At 44.1% G+C, this 18,295-nt stretch overlaps 1 protein-coding gene across 1 annotated transcript in view; it reads right to left on the bottom strand.

The window, feature by feature from the left end:
• The window catches only part of GTF2F2 (general transcription factor IIF subunit 2), a 201,648-nt gene that overhangs the window by 150,736 nt on the left and 32,617 nt on the right, over positions 1-18,295 (bottom strand). The window contains exon 3 of the mRNA XM_033949420.1: positions 16,030-16,048. Coding sequence (XP_033805311.1) covers positions 16,030-16,048 — 19 coding nt within the window. The remainder of the gene's footprint in view (positions 1-16,029; positions 16,049-18,295) is intronic.

Genomic DNA, 18,295 nt, shown 5'->3' on the forward strand with positions numbered 1-18,295 from the left:
GTTCTCTAGCTCCACCCACAGTTAGTACCCAAGCACTGAGAGTCATCCAAGTGCATGTGAAGTAGAAGCACCTGTAGCAACAGGCTCAAATAAACTGTTCTGCTTAAGAATCAACTCAACAGCAAAGTTAACTGCTAACACAGGTTTCAAAGGAGCTCAGAAACTACTCCCTGATAAATGGAAGCGTATATTTAAATTCTTCCCAGCCCCCAAGGGCTGATAGGTATCCAAGAATCAGCTCAGAGAAGCATAAACAGACTGAAAACAGGAGGCAGGCGCAGTAAGGACTGGGCAGGGATCTAGAATGTCTCACCTATTGCACTGGAAAAAGAGATTATGTACTTACCCTGGTAAGCTCTATTCCATCTGGTAAGCTCTATTCTATCTATACCAGTAGATAGGTAAGACATTCTAAACAGATGGGATGTACAAAAGCAGTCCCCAAAAAAGCTAGGGCAGGCTTGCTGCTCCAATACTTAAGACCGAGGACCAAAAGCAGAGTTTAGTCTTGCAGCCACATCCACTCTGTAGAACTTGGCAAACATGTGAAGAGAATACCATGTTGCCGCCCTGTAAATCTCTTCAGGGGAGACAGATCTTACTTCGGCCCAAAAAGAAGCCACACTCCTGGTAGAAAGTACCTTGACGGAAGCAAGGCACTGTTTCCCAGAAAGAATATATGCTGACGAAATGGCCCTATAGATCCACCTGGAAATCGTAGCCTTGGAAGTGGGAGCGCCCCACTTAACTGAATGAGTCAGCACAAACAAATGGTCAGAGAGATAAAACTCATTAGTGACCTCCACATAACACAGAAGAACTCAGCGCACATCCAGTTTCTTCAACAGGTGATCTCGTGTCCTGGAACCAGTAGGCTGAAAAGCAGGCAAACACACTTCCTGATTAACATGGAAAGCCAAAACCACCTTCGGCAGGAAGGAAGACCAAAGGGAAACCCCAGCCTCCGAAATATGGAGGAAAGGGTCTCTGAAAGACAAAGCCTGTAAATAATGGCAACCAGAAAAATGGTCTTGAGCGTCAAGTCCAAGAAGGAAACATCTCGAAGGGGCTCAAAAGGAGCCTTGGTAAGGCTAGACAGCACAAGGTTAAGGCCCCAAGAAGGTAAAGGTTGCTTAACCGGTCGTCTGACACGAAGAACCCCCTTCAGAAATCTAGCGATATCAGGATGCCACACCAACGTGGACCGATGCTCCCAGGATCTAAAACAAGAGAGCCCAACCACCTAGATCAGAACAAAAGCCACAGTGAGGCTTTTATCCAAACAAGCCTGTAGAAAGGCAAGAATCTGCAAGATCGGAGCTGAATAAGGGTACACTTGGTCCTGGACGAACCAATGTTGGAAGGCCTTCCACGCCTTAGCATATGAAAAAGGAAAAAACTGTAGGTGGAGCTAGAGAATCCAGTCAAGTACAGCAGAGGCAGAGTGAAAAATCTGGAGTGGATTCCTTCTGCAACTGCATGCGGCTATGGGGAAATAAACCATCTGTCTAGAACAGTGGTCTCAAACTCGTGGTCCAGGGGCCACATGCAGCCTATCAGGTACTATTTTGAGGCCCTCGGTATGTTTATCATAATTGCAAAAGTAAAATAAAAGTTTCTTGATTATGTCTCTTTAATTATAAATGACAATATTATTATTAAGACTTAGCAAAAAAGAAAGAATTTATAAACTATAAAGTTTTACCTCATGCAAAATTGTCATTTCTTTAATAAGACATTAATTCTTTTTTCTGAGGCCCTCCAAGTACCTACAAATCCAAAATGTGGCCCTGCAAAGGGTTTGAGATTGAGACCACTGGTCTAGAATGTCTCACTCATTGCACTGGAAATCACATTACTGAGGTTACAATCTGATTTATACCTTAAAGCAGGGGTGCCCACACTTTTTCAGCTTGCGAGTTATTTTTAAAATGACCAAGTCAAAATGATCTACCAACAATAAAATAAAATAAAAAAACCCACAAAGCACACTATACACAGAGAAAATGTTAATTATCATTTATATTCCAGGGTTTTTTCAAAGAGGTCAAGGCAGATGACTTTATGCAATGTCACCTCAGTAACAACTATACAAAAATAGACAAATATACCCCCTCACTTTTTACTAAACCGTGATAGCGGTTTTTATCACAGGGAGCTGCGCTGAATGCCCCGCGCTGCTCTCAACGCTCATAGGCTCCCTATTGCGGTTTAGTAAAAGGGGGCCATAGCGCAAAATATACACAGCAGATATAAATTCTCAGAACGGACACATTTTCATCACTAAATTGAAAATAAAATCATTTTTCCTACCTTTGTTGTCTGATTTCATGAGTCTCTGGTTGCACTTTCTTCTTCTGACTGCGCATCCAATATTTCTTCCCTTCTTTCAGTCTCCTGAATGCTTCCTCTCCTCCAGACCTCATTCCCTCACCCAACTTTTTCTTCCTCTTTCCCTGCCCCCTCCCCTTTCTTTCTTTCTCCCTGCTCCCCTTCTCTTTGTCTGTCTTTCTTTCTGTCTCCCTTCCCCCTTTTTTCTGTCTTTCGCTCTCCTACCCCTTTCTGTCTCCCTGTTCCCCCCTTTCTTTATTTCCTTTTCCCTGTCCCCCCCTTTCTTTCTTTCTGTTTCCCTGTCCCCCCCTTTGGCATCTCTGAAACATGGTGGAATGAGGAAAGCAAATGGGATACAGCACTGCTGGGGTACAAGCTCTATCGCCAGGATAGGTCAGGGCAAAAAGGAGGTGGAATACATAAAAGAAAGCATACAATTGACAAGAATGGACACAGCAGAGAAGACAAACAGGCTGAAATCACTATGGGTTAAAATACCGGGAAGGAAAGGGCCTGAAATAAAGATGGGCCTATACTATCGTCCACCTGGGCAAACCAGAGATATCGATGAAGAAATGGAAGCCGAGATGAAGCGAGAATGCAAAAGCGGTAACACAGTTATTATGGGAGACTTCAACTACCCCGGGATAGACTGGAGTCTTGGAAGATCAAAATGCGCTAGAGAGACAGAATTCCTGGAGGCTACACAAGATTGCTTCTTGGAGCAGCTTGTTAGGGAACCGACGAGAGGAAATGCCACGCTGGATCTAATCCTAAATGGGCTAGAGGGACCTGCAAAGGAAGTAGAAGTAGTGGGACCGTTGGGAAGCAGCGATCATAACATGATCGAGTTCAAAGGTTGAGGTAGGAATACCAAAAGGGAAGAGAACCATAGCGACAACTTTTAACTTCAGGAAAGGAAACTATGAAGCAATGAGGGATATGGTAAGGAAGAAACTTAGGAAAACTTCCAAAAAATGGCAAACGGTAGAACATGCCTAGTCTTTTTTCAAGGACACGGTGAGCTTCAGAAAGGGGTACAAAAAGAGTCGAACAAAAGACCCGACATGGATAACTAAAATAGTGAAGGAAGCGATAGGCAATAAGAAAAATTCATTCAGAAAATGGAAAAAGGACAAAACTGAGGGGAACTGGAATGAGCACAGGAAGTATCAAAAAGAATGTCATCGTGTGATTCGAAAAGCCAAAAGAGAGTATGAAGAGAGACTAGCCAGGGAAGCTTGAAATTTCAAACCATTCTTTAGATATGTTAAAGGGAAGCAGCCGGCTAGGGAGGAGGTAGGGCCGCTGGATGATGGAGAAAGGAAGGGAGTGGTGAAGGAGGAGAAAGAAGTTGCGGAAAGACTAAACACATTCTTTTCGTCTGTATTTACAAACGAAGACACAACCAGCAATTCTTCAATGGAGATCAAGCAGAAAAATTAACATCCATGGAAGTAAGCCTTGAAGATGTGCGCAGGCAGATAGAAAAACTAAAAACTGACAAATCCCCGGGTCTGGATGGAATCCATCCAAGGGTTCTGAAGGAATTAAAGGAGGAGATAGCGGAACTACTGCAGCAAATTTGCAACCTATCCCTGAAAACAGGCGTGATCCCAGAGGATTGGAAGATAACCAACGTTACACCCATTTTTAAAAAGGGATCAAGAGGTGACCCAGGAAACTACAAACCGGTGAGTCTGTCCTCGGTTCCGGGGAAAATAGCGGAAGCACTGATAAAAGAAAACATCGATGAACATTTTGAAAGAAACGAACTTGTGATAACCAGCCAACATGGTTTCTGCAAGGGGAGATCGTGCCTAACTAACTTATTGCACTTTTTTGAAGGAATTAACAAACGGTTGGACAGAGGAGACCCCCCATAGACATCATATACCTGGATTTCCAGAAAGCTTTTGAAAAGGTGCCCCATGAACGTCTACTCCGGAAACTGAAGAACCATGGAGTGGATGGAGACGTACATAGATGGATCAGAAACTGGTTGGTGGGTAGGAAACAGAGGGTAGGGGTGAAGGGCCACTACTCAGACTAGAGGACGGTCACGAGTGGTGTTCCGCAGGACTCGGTGCTCAGGCCACTATTTAATATATTCATAAATGATCTAGAAACAGGGACGAAGTGTGAGATAATAAAATTCGCGGACGACACCAAACTATTTCGTGGAGCTCGGACTAAGGAGGACTGTGAAGAATTGCAGAGGGACTTGAACAAACTAGGGGAATGGGCGACGAGATGGCAGATGAAGTTCAATGTTGAAAAATGTAAAGTATTACATGTGGGAAGCTGAAACCCGAGATACAACTATACGATGGGAGGGATGTTATTGAATGAGAGTACCCAAGAAAGGGACTTGGGGTAATGGTGGACATAACAATGAAGCAGACGGCACAGTGCGCAGCGGCCGCTAAGAAGACAAATAGAATGCTAGGCATAATCAAGAAGGGTATTACAACCAGAGCGAAAGAAGTTATCCTGCCGTTTTATCGGGCAATGGTGCGTCCGCATGTCTCTTTTCCCTGGAGAAGAGGAGACTTAGAGGGGATATGAAAGAAACTTACAAGATCATGAAGGGCATAGAGAGAGTAGAGAAGGACCAATTCTTCAAACTTTCAAAGAATAAAAGAACAAGAGGGCATTCGGAAAAGTTGTAAGGGGACAGATTCAAAACAAATGCCAGGAAGTTCTTCTTTACCCAACGTGTGGTGGACACCTGGAATGCGCTTCCAGAGGACGTAATAGGGCAGAATACGGTACTGGAGTTTAAGAAAGGATTGGACAACTTCCTGCTGGAAAAGGGAATAGAGGGGTATAGATAGAGGATTACTGCACAGGTCCTGGACCTGTTAGGCCGCTGCGTGCGCAGACTGTTGGGCACGATGGACCTCGGGTCTGACCCAGCGGAGGCATTGCTTATGTTCTTATGCTTATGTTCCTGCCCTCCCCCAAGCCACCACCACTGTCATCGGAGAACAGGCCCCCAAGCTGCCTGCCACCAGTTTTCAGCTCTACCTGCTTCCTGAGGTGGTAAACAGAAGCGCCAGGCCAACCAGCCTTCCACCCGACATCAATTCTGACGATTGGTTGGGCCGGAACTTCCTCTCCGATGTCAGAACTGATGTCGGGGGGGGGGGGGGGGGAGGGGGGAGGTTGTCAGCTCGGTGCTTCTGTTTACCGCGTCGGGAAGCAGGTAGAATGCGAAGGCTACGCGAGTCTATCACAGAGCCCGGGATGGCCTCCACGATCGACTTGCGTTGCCTTCGTGATCTACTGGTCGATCGCGATCAACCTTTTGGGCACCCCTGCCTTGAAGGATATACTTTTAGGGCCAGATTCTGTAAAGGACCAGATTCTGTAAAGGACATCTAAAATTTAGGCGTTTAGACATCCAGCAGTAGAATGCTGAGCAGGATTCTATAATGCATAGACGTACTATAGAGAATCACGCTCAGCACCGCTGGGCAAGTCTAGACGCATCTAAATAGTTAGACGTCCTTTATAGAAAGCCTTTCAGGCATCGCATAAACATCTTCACAATGTCTATAATGTTATCGCTTCTCATTATTATGACATTATTAGAATGGTGATTTTATGCTGGTTTTCATTAAAATTGTATGCAGTGAAATGCTGGCACCACTATTATATTTTATTTATCTTTTAATTCCTTTTTAAAATTTTGCTTCTGTCACAGGGAGCAGAGTGGGATTCGAACCAACAAAGCCAGGGTGCTAAGGCTGTAGCTCTAACCATTGCATCACACACTCAGATAGTAAACCTCATGTCAATTCCAAAGCCAAGCTTATATCCTCTTAATTTACAAGCAGTCATTTCTCTAGGATAAATATCAAACATGTACCTTCAACACTTGTCCAATTCCTCCTTTGGCCTCTATGTTCATCAAAGTACATGGGAAAAAAAAAAATATATATATATATATATATATTTATATATCATACTAAATCCTCTTTTTTTGTAAGAGGACTGCTTGCAAAAGCAGGTCTACTTCTGAGTGTGAGTTGGGCGCTAGATAGGCTTCAGTTAGGTGGACGTGACTTAGGCATCACTTAGGTGTTCTTGAAGCGTCCTCATATAGGTAAATGGGGCTTCTATTTTTTTATGTTTAATAATGCATTACTTAAGCAAAGCACATAAAAAAAATATTGCATGCTAAAGCTTCTATTTTGGGGGTAAAGAGGACTTATATTTGATAATGATAGAAAAAGATGTTTAATAATACATTACTCAAGCAAAGCACATGAAAAAAATATATATATATATTGGAGGACTGCGTACAATTCTGGAGGCCTCATTACCGCAAGGATGTACTGAGACTTGAGTCAGTCCAGCGGATGGCCACCCAGATGGTCTCGGGACTCAAGGATCTCCCGTACGAGGAACGGCTGGATAAATTACACCTATACTCACTCGAGGAACGCAGAGAGAGGGGAGACATGATCGAGACGTTCAAATACCTCAAGGGCCGTATCGAGGTAGAAGAGGATATCTTCTTTTTCAAAGGTCCGACAGCGACAAGAGGACATCCATGGAGAATCAGGGGCGGTAAATTGCACGGCAACACCAGGAAATACTTTTTCACCAAAAGAGTGGTTGATCGCTGGAATAAACTTCCACTTCAGATGATCGAAGCAAGCAGCGTGCCTGATTTTAAGAAGAAATGGGATCGTCACGTGGGATCTCTACACAGAGTTAAATAGAGGAGGGTCATTAGGGTGGGCAGACTAGATGGGCCGCGGCCCTTATCTGCCATCTTTTTCTATGTTTCTATGTCTATGTTTCTATTCTCCAACAGGTTAAGAACATAAAAGGAAATACTAACACAATGGCTGCAGTAGTTCAGAGCAAATGGATGTGTCTGATGCACAATCTTGATATCACTGTGACATCATCAATATTCACCTAGATGGCAGAATGCCACTAAAGAATAGGAATATGTGCTGGGGTATCTGACCATACTTGGGATTTGAACCCATGACCTTTGGAAGATGGAAGCAGTGCCTTTAACCACTGAGCCACAGTGGTTCTTTAAGGTATGGGTTTCTGCCATGTGAGATAATACCTTAGGACATCATAAACCATCTCAGGGTAAAAATAAGTTTCCCTCTGGACCCTGCAAATGTAAATGGCAAAGTCCACAATCCATACTCTCTTATGAGAGCAAATAATAATAATAATAATAATTTTATTTTTGTATACCGCAATACCACAAACAGTTCAGAGCGGTTTACAATGTAAGAGACTGTACATATACAGCGAAGATACAATGTAAGGGAATGTACTATGCAGTTGAGAGCAATTTACAATGCAGGGGACTGTACATATTTAGCATAGGTGTTAATACAGCGGAAAAACAAAGCAGAATTACAGTGCAGGAGTCTGTTCATCTACAGCAGAGATATTTATACAGTGAAATGCGGTGTGAGAGACTTAAAGAATAAGATACAGTGCAAGAGACTGGATAATGCAGTTGTAGCAGTTTACTATGCAAAGATAGTTACTTGTATGGCGAGGATAAAGAGTGGTAAATGACAAGTATCAATTATCAATTACGGGAGGGTGTCGAGAGGGGAGGGGTAAGTGGGAAGGAAGGAAGTATTGGATTGGGGTGGAGGAAAGGAGAGATCGGGGGAGGAGAGGTGAAGGTATTGGAGAGGGGTGTGTGTGTTTGAATTTGAATTCCTGACCTTTGGAAGATGGAAGCAGTGCCTTTAACCACTGAGCTAATTGGAAATAATTAAAGGTAAGTACACAACTCAGAAAGCGCAATTCTATAAAAAGTGTGGTACCAGTTTCAGTATCTAAAACTGAAAAGGAAGCACAGCTGGGGCAGATTATGGGTGGTCCTAAAACTTATGCCTAAATTGGTGTGCCTACGTCATGTGACACACACAGGCGCCAAGCACAATTTTATAATAGGTACGCGTACCAGGTCTACTCAGCACCGATATTTTGGGTGCTATATATAAAATCAAGCCCTGAATGTATAAAATAGGCAAACACCTTTTTTACATATATACAGATGTACAATTTTACACGTGTAAAAAGTTTTATAAAATTATCTCTTAATAACAGTGAATAAATAAGTACACTTCTCCCTCCGTATTCACGGTGATAGGGGAAAAACAACTCAGCGAATACAGAAAATCCGTGAAATTTAATGGTGACACCAGGAAGTATTTCTTCACAGAAAGGGTAGTAGATCTCTGGAACAAGCTTCCACTGCAGGTGATCAAGGCCACCAGCGTTCTTGACTTTAAGAATAAGGAAAAATTATGTTCTTACCTGTTAATTTTCTTTCCCTTAGACGCAGCAGATGAATCCAGAGACCAATGGGATAGCCCACATCTACCAGCAGGCGGAGATAGAGAAACTGATTAACAGGTGGTCCTATTGGCTGGCACTCCTCCTGTTTATCCAGTATAGCTCCTTGCCCAAGCATCCGTACCCATCAATAGGCATAGCATGGAAAAAACTTCTTTCCCATAACAAATCTCAAAATGCAATAATACAGAAAACAACCTGCCATAATAACAAACTGCGAAAGTTGCAAAAGAAAAAACCGAGAGACATTATCCAGAAAGGGTGGGGCTCTGGATTCATCTGCTGCGTCTAAGGGAAAGAAAATTAACAGGTAAGAACATAATTTTTCCTTCCCTAGCAACAGCAGCAGATGAATCCAGAGACCAATGGGATGTAGCAAAGCAATCCTCAATCTGGGTGGGAAGCAAACGCCGCCTCCGCAACAACCAAAGCACAAAACGCCCCTACCGCATGCGCCCCCACATCCAAGCAGAAATGCAGAGAGAAAGCACTTTCGGAAGACCAATTAGCCGCGAGACAAATCTCCTCCAAGGAAAAAACCTCTGGGCCGAGCCCAAGAAGTAGCCATCGCTCCAGTGGAATGGTCATGAAGTTCTTTCGCCAACCGCTTCCCTGCCAGCAAGCAAGCATAAAGAATGTCCTCCTGGACCCATCGAGCGATGGAGGCTTCGGACGCCGCCATACGTTTGAGGCGTCCCTTGAAGAATACAAAAAGGAGATATAAACAACTAAAAGTTGTTAGAAACCGAGCTCACGGAGAACGCTACGTACGTATCAAAAAATGCAGTGAATAAAAGCACTGCTCCCAATTTCTCCTCCCAGGAAGAAGGAAGGAAAAGCGAGCATGACATAAAAGAAAGGATGACACCCCCCTAGAAAGAAATAGTGGTACCATCCGAACTGATACCCCATATTTCGGAAATCAGAAATAGGAATCCCCGTTGAACAAGGCCTGCAACATAGAAAACTGCAGAGCTGAAGCCATGGCCACAAGAAACCCCATGTTCAACGGCACAGCCCTTTAGAGTCCCAAAAGACAAGGATGAAATGAAGCCTTTGGTAAACTCAGAAGAAGTACGTGAAGATTGTACTCCAAACCGGGCTTTCTAAGAGGCGCATGAATATACCATACTCTGTTTAGGAACTGAACTACATGAAGCTGAGAAGTAAGCGAAGAGCAATATACCTAGCCCTTGTAACAAGCCAAGAATGGCACTAGAAGCTGAAGGGAATTGAACGCTAAGCCCTCGGCAATACACCTGTGCCAAAAAGGAACTCTGGAGTGGTTCAAACGTTAAGAAGCACCCAAGAAAGGAAAAACCTCCAAAAGGAAGCAGAAGCCACAGGAGAAGACGTCCGTAGCACCTGGATAAGAGAAGAAACAACCTGCTTCGCATAACCCTTACACGTCAGCCAAGATTTTTCAAAAAAACTAGGTCGTAATACTAAAGTAGTACAAATATCAATGTTGATCGGACCCTAGGCGAGCAAAGCCGGAGATACCAGGAAACTTCTTAGTCCAGCTGTCGAAAGACTCATCAAATCCGCAAAGTAAGGATGGCGCCGTCAATCCAGAGATTCTACAAATACTATGCCCGGAAAGCGAGCTCAAGATGGCAAATGCAAGTCATCATCAGCCAGCGGAAAAAACTGAAAAAGAGAAGGCAGAAGCGAGAAAGGAGCCATGAAGCTACCCCCTCTAACTCCCACTCCCTGGGCCCGCCGAAGAAGCTAGGAAGCTTAGAATTGAGAGACGAGGCTATGAGGTCTAGGTCAAGGAGATCTCACGTCTATAAAAAGAGCCAGAACGCCTGAGCCAAAAATCTCAATATCCAGGATGCAGAAGATTACACTATTACTAATATGCATACTTTCCAGAGCGTACACAGCGCTGTACACTGTAACATACAATAAATGGGCCATGCTCAGATTCCGCGGAGAGAAAGTCTATCCAAACTCTTATCCTGATCCATAAAAGGATCTGCCAACAGAAGACGAAGATGAGAGTCGACCCATTGAAGCAGAACAACTTCACCTGCCAATGAGTACAACACCTACTGCCCAAGCTGTAGAGAAATACCCCCATCCTAATACTGACCAAAAGGACCTTCAACAGCAATCCGGAAGAATGATCTGAAGCTCCAGAAAGGTAGCCTGACCCTGCTCAAGAGTAGAAGAATGAACAAGTACTGAGTCACCTCTGAAGACCAGACTCCTGGAGCTGAGGATGGAAGCCACCGAGCCCCCCAACCCGACAGCCCGGGATGGTCGGTGGTCATGAGATAGTCCAGCAAAGACCGATGCATGCCTTGAAAAGAGAAATCGCGCTGAGCCACCAAATCATACAGAGCGATGCAGGAGGAGCATACCAAATAATTGGAGCCCTGAGATACCGGGAACTACCGGAACAAAAGCGAATGCTGTAGCGTAAGAAGGGGAAAGCAAGCCGAAGTCCCCAGTGGAGTCAGCAATATGGATCCCAGAAACTGTACAGAATCCCATATTCTTGGTCATGGTAAGCGAAGAAGAATATCAATCTGAGACCGAGACCCCACGCCCAAGTCTCCGGAAAGAAACACATGTCTCTCCTATATGAATAAAAACATCACCCCAATATACCTATAAATAGTACAGGAGAAAAGAGCGCTGTGCAAATTCGAAGATGCACGTGTAAAGAACTGAGAAAAAGATATCACCCTTTTCGTGTCAGTCAAATGGCCCGACTGGAAGTCGTCTGAATCAAGCAGGCAGTCAAGAAGAAATTAGATGAATCGCCTGGTAGCGCCAAAACGGTACCACCGCCAACATCACCTAAAACGTTCGTGAAGCCTTGGGTAGGCGAAATGGCATGTGCCAAAACCGAAAGTGCCACTCCAAGAGAGGCAGGCAAACCAAGTGCCAATTCGGAGTCCATATAGAAAATGTAAACATACTCCCAGGTTGTCTGCAGAAATGTGTAACCCCGAGAAAAGGGAAACACAAAACATAGAGACTCCAAGAACGAACTGGAAACCTGAGGAGGATGCAAAGATGCAAGCATCCTGAAAAATCTTCACAGCCCCCTGACCTGACATTATAGTGTCTTCTCCCTCATGAGAAAGCCTGAAGAGTCTTTGGAAGAAGTCAAGATCACCTCAGAATGAAGTGCAGAAGGTCAGGGAATGGCATGATGAGACTGTAGGATCTGCAAGAAGATTCTCCTAGGAAAAATCAAGTTTCACAATGTAAAGAGGAATATACTGGAACCATGAAAACAGTTCTAACCCCATGCAACATGAGCGAAATACGGATGTCCTTTAAAGTGAATACGTACTAGACTCAATCAAGATGTTGCATCTACCGCCCTGTGGAAAACAACAGCATCCTTACAGGTATCAGACAAAGCTCACATCGCTAATGAGAGCTTCAGGGATGAGGCTAACAGCCACATAGCGCGTGATCCTCCGCGGGTTTGACAGAATAGGTAACTGGCTCCTGGTTAAAAGGAGCTGTACAGCCCTTCCTGTCTTGTCGGGGGGCCCATCTAGCATGTGCCATGAGAAAATGGTGACAGGAGAAACCAGCGTGATAAGCATGGAAATCTGAAGTCCAGGCCCCCTCAGAAATAGAGAAAGAGAGTCCTGGCCGCAGGAAGATGCACAGTGTCATTATGCCCATAGAGACAGCCCGAACTTGGAAACTGTTTGTACTAGCTTTAGGCATATATATCCTGTGCCACTACTAGACACATGCAGCTCAGCACAGAGGCCCAAATAAGGACAGTTACCAACAGACAAAGGCTCAATCTGCAGGGACCCCAAGAGAGACAATGAGATGCCTGTGTGAAATACAGGGCACTATCTTACTGCTGATCTCACCGTGCCGTGAGTTGCCTTATGTCGCCACAGTCCGGAGACAAACCGAGACTGGGTGACCTAGCACAGGTCAGAGTCTCTCTGGTAAACCCCTTGAGTGCTAACCCCAGAGTCCGATTAAACAAGCAGCTTCCTTCAAGGGAGTATAGCAGGAACACAGACATAGACATATAAAGCTGCCCAAGCTTGTCCCAAAGCTGGTGAAACACATACAACTTGTCTGAACCGGAAAGGAGAGAAGCCCCGGCATACCCTGACCAAAGTCAGCTGGAAATAAACTACCGGAACGCTGCAGCTCTCTTGCCATTGCTGGAGACCCAAGCGCACGCCTGATTCTCACTGACACGTGGCCGCTGCATCAACGCTCCTAGAAACATAGTCGGATTCAAGCCCCGCAAAATTTACCCTGCTGCGGCTTGCATAGAAATAAAATCAGACTCAGGGAATAACCAGAAGAACGGCCCACAGCGCCGGAAAAAACATGTCCCATCTCATGCTGCTATAAACCGGCACCTGCACAATCAGCTGCACATGGCCATGACAAACACCGATGAAAGAGAGCCTCAGAATAAACAGGACTACTATTGCTGCACTGAAACCCAACAATGAGAACAAGTGCGAGCATGAAATTGCACCGCTACTGCTGCGCTGTAACCAAAAAGGAAACCAAGCGCGTGCATGCAAAGGGCGGGAAGTCCCGGCTCCCTCCACGGATTTCTAGTCATAAAACTTAGCCTCAATAAAATATCCATGCCTTAAACGTACGTTGACCGAACCCACATTACTAAGACTCCCAAACAGAACCTGAAGTTCAACAGACATACTCACAAGCTTATTGTTAGGGCCGGTTGAAGCCAGTTAAATCTGGTTGATCAGCAGTAACCAGGCAGAATGGAGGAACTGTGGTCTCTTTTTTTTTTTTACAGAGAAGGGAAAGAAGAAAAATATTGAGACCCAGTCAGACCCTCTATCACTGGAGGGAGGGTGAGGCAGGGACCTGGGGGGGGGGGCCCCGGTGTAACCCCTAAAGCCGGCACCATTCAGCCGGACACCCCTGTCTCACTGAAGAGAAAATCTCAACAGGAGAAATAGCATTGCCAGCTCATTGAAGAGAAACCTCAACAGGAGAAACAGAATGGCAGTCTCACTGAAGAGAAACCTCAACAGGAGAAAATAAAGTTCCAGCCACAGCCAGAATTCAGGAGCTAGTTGAATAGCAACCTTTTCCTGCTGGGAGATAGAGAATACTGGATAAACAGGAGGAGTGCCAGCCAATAGGACCACCTGTTAATCAGTTTCTCTATCTCCGCCTGCTGGTAGATGTGGGCTATCCCATTGGTCTCTGGATTCATCTGCTGCTGTTGCTAGGGAAATGGGACATCCACGTGGGATCCCTACGAGGGTCGAGTTAAGGAACTAGGTCACTAGCACTAAGACTTAATGGGTGGATCAGTAGAGTGGGCAGACTTGATGGGCTATAGCCCTTTTCTGCCGTCATCTTTCTATGGTTCTATGTTTCTAATAAACTTTTCATATGTTATTCACAGTTTTCTGTTAAAAACCCTAGAGAATATGCTAAAACTGTGAATAACCTGACCTGTTCCTGTGAAGAAAGTGCAGCGATTTTCTCTGGACAACACTGGAAGCAGAAATTTTCTCTGGTGTCATTTTTGGGGGGCGGAGCCTGCAAATAAAAAACTGTGAATAACCGAAACCGCGATTGGTGAAACCACGAATAAGGAGGGGGGAAGTGTACCTGTGCAGATGTCATAGAAGGCTCTTACTAGCTTAGCAGTAGTCTATTGTGCCTCTCTAAACCATTTTACTTTACAAGCCAATAAATATTCTGCTCATTCCTCATCATAATCCACAAAAAGAAGTTTAAAATTTAAGAAAATCTTTGCCTTTTTTAAAAGAGAGAGTTTTATCCTTAAAGAGGATTACAACAGTTCAACGGCTGGGTGACTACCATAACACAATTTTTAACTGTTTATAATACATATGGTAAAACTTTGCATGCACAAAATGCTGCACAAACTATTTATACCTATGAGTCACACAGTACACACTAAAGGCTAAGCTTTAGTAAAATTGGTACTAGATCCCTAGTATGTGCCGAGTTAGGATAAAAATTTGTATCAGAAAAGCTTGTACTGTAACTATGGCAAATTGTAACCTGTTAACTGTATATAGTGTACTAGCATTTTAGCCCATTACATTAATGGGCTAAAATTAGCTGTCTATCTTTCTTTCCCCCCCCCCACACTTCCCTGTGCAGCAGCCACAGCAGCATCCCCTCTCCCTCCATGTCCCTGTGCAGCAGCATTTCCCCCCACCCTACTTCCCTGTACAGCAGCATTTTGATCCCTCCCACTTCCCTGTGCAGCAGCCACAGCAGCAGCATTCCCTCCCCCACTTCCCTGTGCAGCAGTAGCATTTCCCTTACCCCCCTTCCCTTCCCGCGGTCCTGCCCCCCCACACACACACTACCTTGTGCAGCAGCAGCAGCATTTCCCGGCCTTCCCTGTGCAGAAGCATCATTTCCACACACACACACACACACTTCCCTGTGCAGCAGCAGCATTTTCCTACCTTCCCTGTGCAGCAGCAGCATTTCCCTACCTTCCCTGTGCAGAAGCAGCATTTTCTCCACACACACACACACACACACACACACTTCCCTGTGCAGCAGCAGCATCTCCCGGCCTTCCCTGTGCAGAAGAGCATTTCTCCACCACACACACACTTCCCTGTGCAGCATCAGCATTTCCCTCCCACACTCACACTTCCCTGTGCAGCAGCAGCATTTCCCGGCCTTCCTTGTGCAGCAGCAGCATTTTCCGCCGACCCCTTCCCAGCCGCCGAGTTGAAATTGATAGAAAAGTGCTGCACCGCACTACTGCTGGCTTCGGCATCTTCTATCCACTGCAGCCAACCCTAGCGGAAACAGGAAGTAGTCAAGAGAGGGCGGCCCACAGTGGACAGAAGACGGTGAGGCCAGCGTTAGCGCGGTGCAGTGCTTTTCTCTTAATTTAAATGCGGGTGAGCAGGCCAGAAGGAGGAGGCTTTGGCGGTGGTGGTTTTGGCGGTGAGTGAGGGCGGGAGTCGCCGGCTGTGCTGTGTTTCTCCGAGTTGTCTGGCCGCCGCATCTGCACTCCTGCTGGCCACGGACCTACTGATCACAGATCAGAGATCACGGAAGTACGCAGGTAAGTGCGCATGCAAGCCGTCCTGAGCTCTTTGAGGAGGACAGGATAGAAAATGAATTAAATAAATAACTGCCCCCCCCCCCCACTTTCTACAAAACCATCGGACATGGTGGTAACAGCTCCGATGTTCATAGAATTCCTTTGAGAGTCACAGCTGTTACCGTTTCGACCGGCGCTAAAATCCGTGCTATGGTTTTGTAAAGGGGGAGGGCAGAGGGGGTAACTAACTAAATAAAAGGGGCCCTATGTTACAAATGTAATATCAAGATATTACTCACCTCTGTCTTTCCTTGACTTCTGTAAAATAAGTTAAAAAAAATATTACCATTTCTGTGGAAGTTTAACTTAAATTTATATCTTGGATTATTCTCTGTTTGCACTCTCCTTAAAGCAGAAACATGATAACATGGATTAAAACATTTAAGTGACATTAACAACCATAAGTATTTAGGCTGTTTTATTTTAATGTTTTTTATTTATGAAAAACTTTTATCACATACATTCGGAAAAATGCAGAACAGTAATATGAAATAAGATCAAATATATTAAAGATGAAAAGGAAATAAACATTATACTTTAGCCCATAATTGGAGAATCAAGATTACACAAGAATAAAAGAAGATAGAGAGATAGACACTCACTTTATGAAGAGTTGCACAATGGTTTAGAACAACTGGTTAAGGTCTTCTGTAGAGAATGAAATAGGGGAAAAATTTGTCCCGAGCTCGGTCCCGTAAACCATCTGATCCCATCCGCACAAACCATCTCCCTTCTGTGTTCCTATTTTCCCCATTTCTAAATATCTCCCCTCTATATCTGTATACTCCCTCCTGTGTCCGGCATAAAAGGTGAGGGAGGGAGATGGCAGGACGCGGTGATCGGACAGGAGGGGGCTGCTGGACCGTGCAATCCGTGACAGCACGTGTTCCCTTCACTGTGGAAACAAGACCATTCACAACTCCATGGGGCGGTGAATGGCCTTGTCTCCGTCCCCGCAGTGACCACTATTTTTTTGCTCCCTGTTTTGGCAGGTTACCCATGGCTCCCCGCGGCTAGCCGCAGGTAACAGCCACCATGTTATTCTCTAGTCATAGGGTTAAGCATTAGAAACTAGTGGATTTCTTTAGCAATCAAAAATTCCATAAATTGAATTAGACTCAAAAGTTACAAAACAACATGAAGGAAATTACAATAGTATTTTGGCTGTTAAAAATGACAACATAATTACTACTAAGTGCTACAGCTTCCTTGCTGGTTTTAGTTTGATTTTCATTTCTGGCATGTTCTTTTAATTGAAAACATTAAACATTTGTCACAAATAAAATAGCAATAATTCCGATTACAAACGAAACAGAAAATAATAGATTCAGACCACAAGGCCTATCTATTCTTCCCATCTACCCCAACCATTAACCTCCATAAATCCTCCCTCCCCCATTATTAAGCTCCATACCTTCCTTCAGAGATAATCTGTGCTTGTCTCATGTCTTTTGTTCTCATCTTGTCCACCTCCATTAGGAGGCTATAAAGAAATATTTCCTTAAATTACTCCCAGGTCTATTCCCCATCACCCTCACCTATGATCTCCTATTCCAGAGCTCTCATTCAATTTAAAAATTTAAAAAGACCTGCCTTCTATGGCACCATGGAGCCATGTAAACTGCATTTTTTCAAAAGTATATATTTTGAAACTTTTTAATCACATTTTACACAAAGACCATAATAACCTGAGGAGAAATACGAGACAACTGAATCTCTTTCCCAGTTCCCCTACAAAATAACTCTAGGGGCAGCATCATTTTAATGGTTTCCAGCCTACCCCACCAGTTGGGGGGGGGGGAAAAAAAAAGAGAGGTGACCATTTAGAGATTGACGTTTTTAATTAAGAAGTATTTCTATGTTTTTGTTTATGGAATTGTTGGATTTTAAATGAATATTGATATCTTTCTGGGTCATTCCATATCAAGTGGTCCAATATTGAAAATTATCCCCACTCGACCTCCTGCAAATTGAATAAAATTTTATGTGGATGTTCCCTATGGCCTCAAATAAAACCATCTCTATTAGTTTGAGACCTAGAGGCTGTCAAATGTAGGTCACTCTGAGTACTGTGCTCTGTGTAACACAAAATGGCAACTTTGTCCAGCCACTACAGCCCACAAAACCTCCAAGAGAACTGAAATTTTGTAGATTAATACAACCCATCTAACTTTGTGTGCAAAGTTTGGAATGGAATATTAGTTTACCTTCCCTTTTATGAGAAAGCAAAGTAGGCAAAAAATGTTATAAAAGAAATTTAATGTCTACTTTGACTCTTCATTGCTCTTAACCTGTATTTCGATTCAAGTCATAACTGTACCAGCAGTCATAGCACATGACTTGCACATAGGATTTGCATTAAGAGGCTTTGCAGTCAATTGGAAGTAAAGATATAATTACACAATGAAACATTAGTGCTTTATATAAATTTTGGCCGTTTTTTGGGTGCAAATTTCTTAACTATCCAATTTTTTTCATTTTTTTATGACTTACAAGAGTGCCTTT

Source organism: Geotrypetes seraphini, chromosome 6 (assembly GCF_902459505.1).
Source record: "Geotrypetes seraphini chromosome 6, aGeoSer1.1, whole genome shotgun sequence".
In the NCBI taxonomy this organism is placed as follows: Eukaryota; Metazoa; Chordata; class Amphibia; order Gymnophiona; family Dermophiidae; genus Geotrypetes; species Geotrypetes seraphini.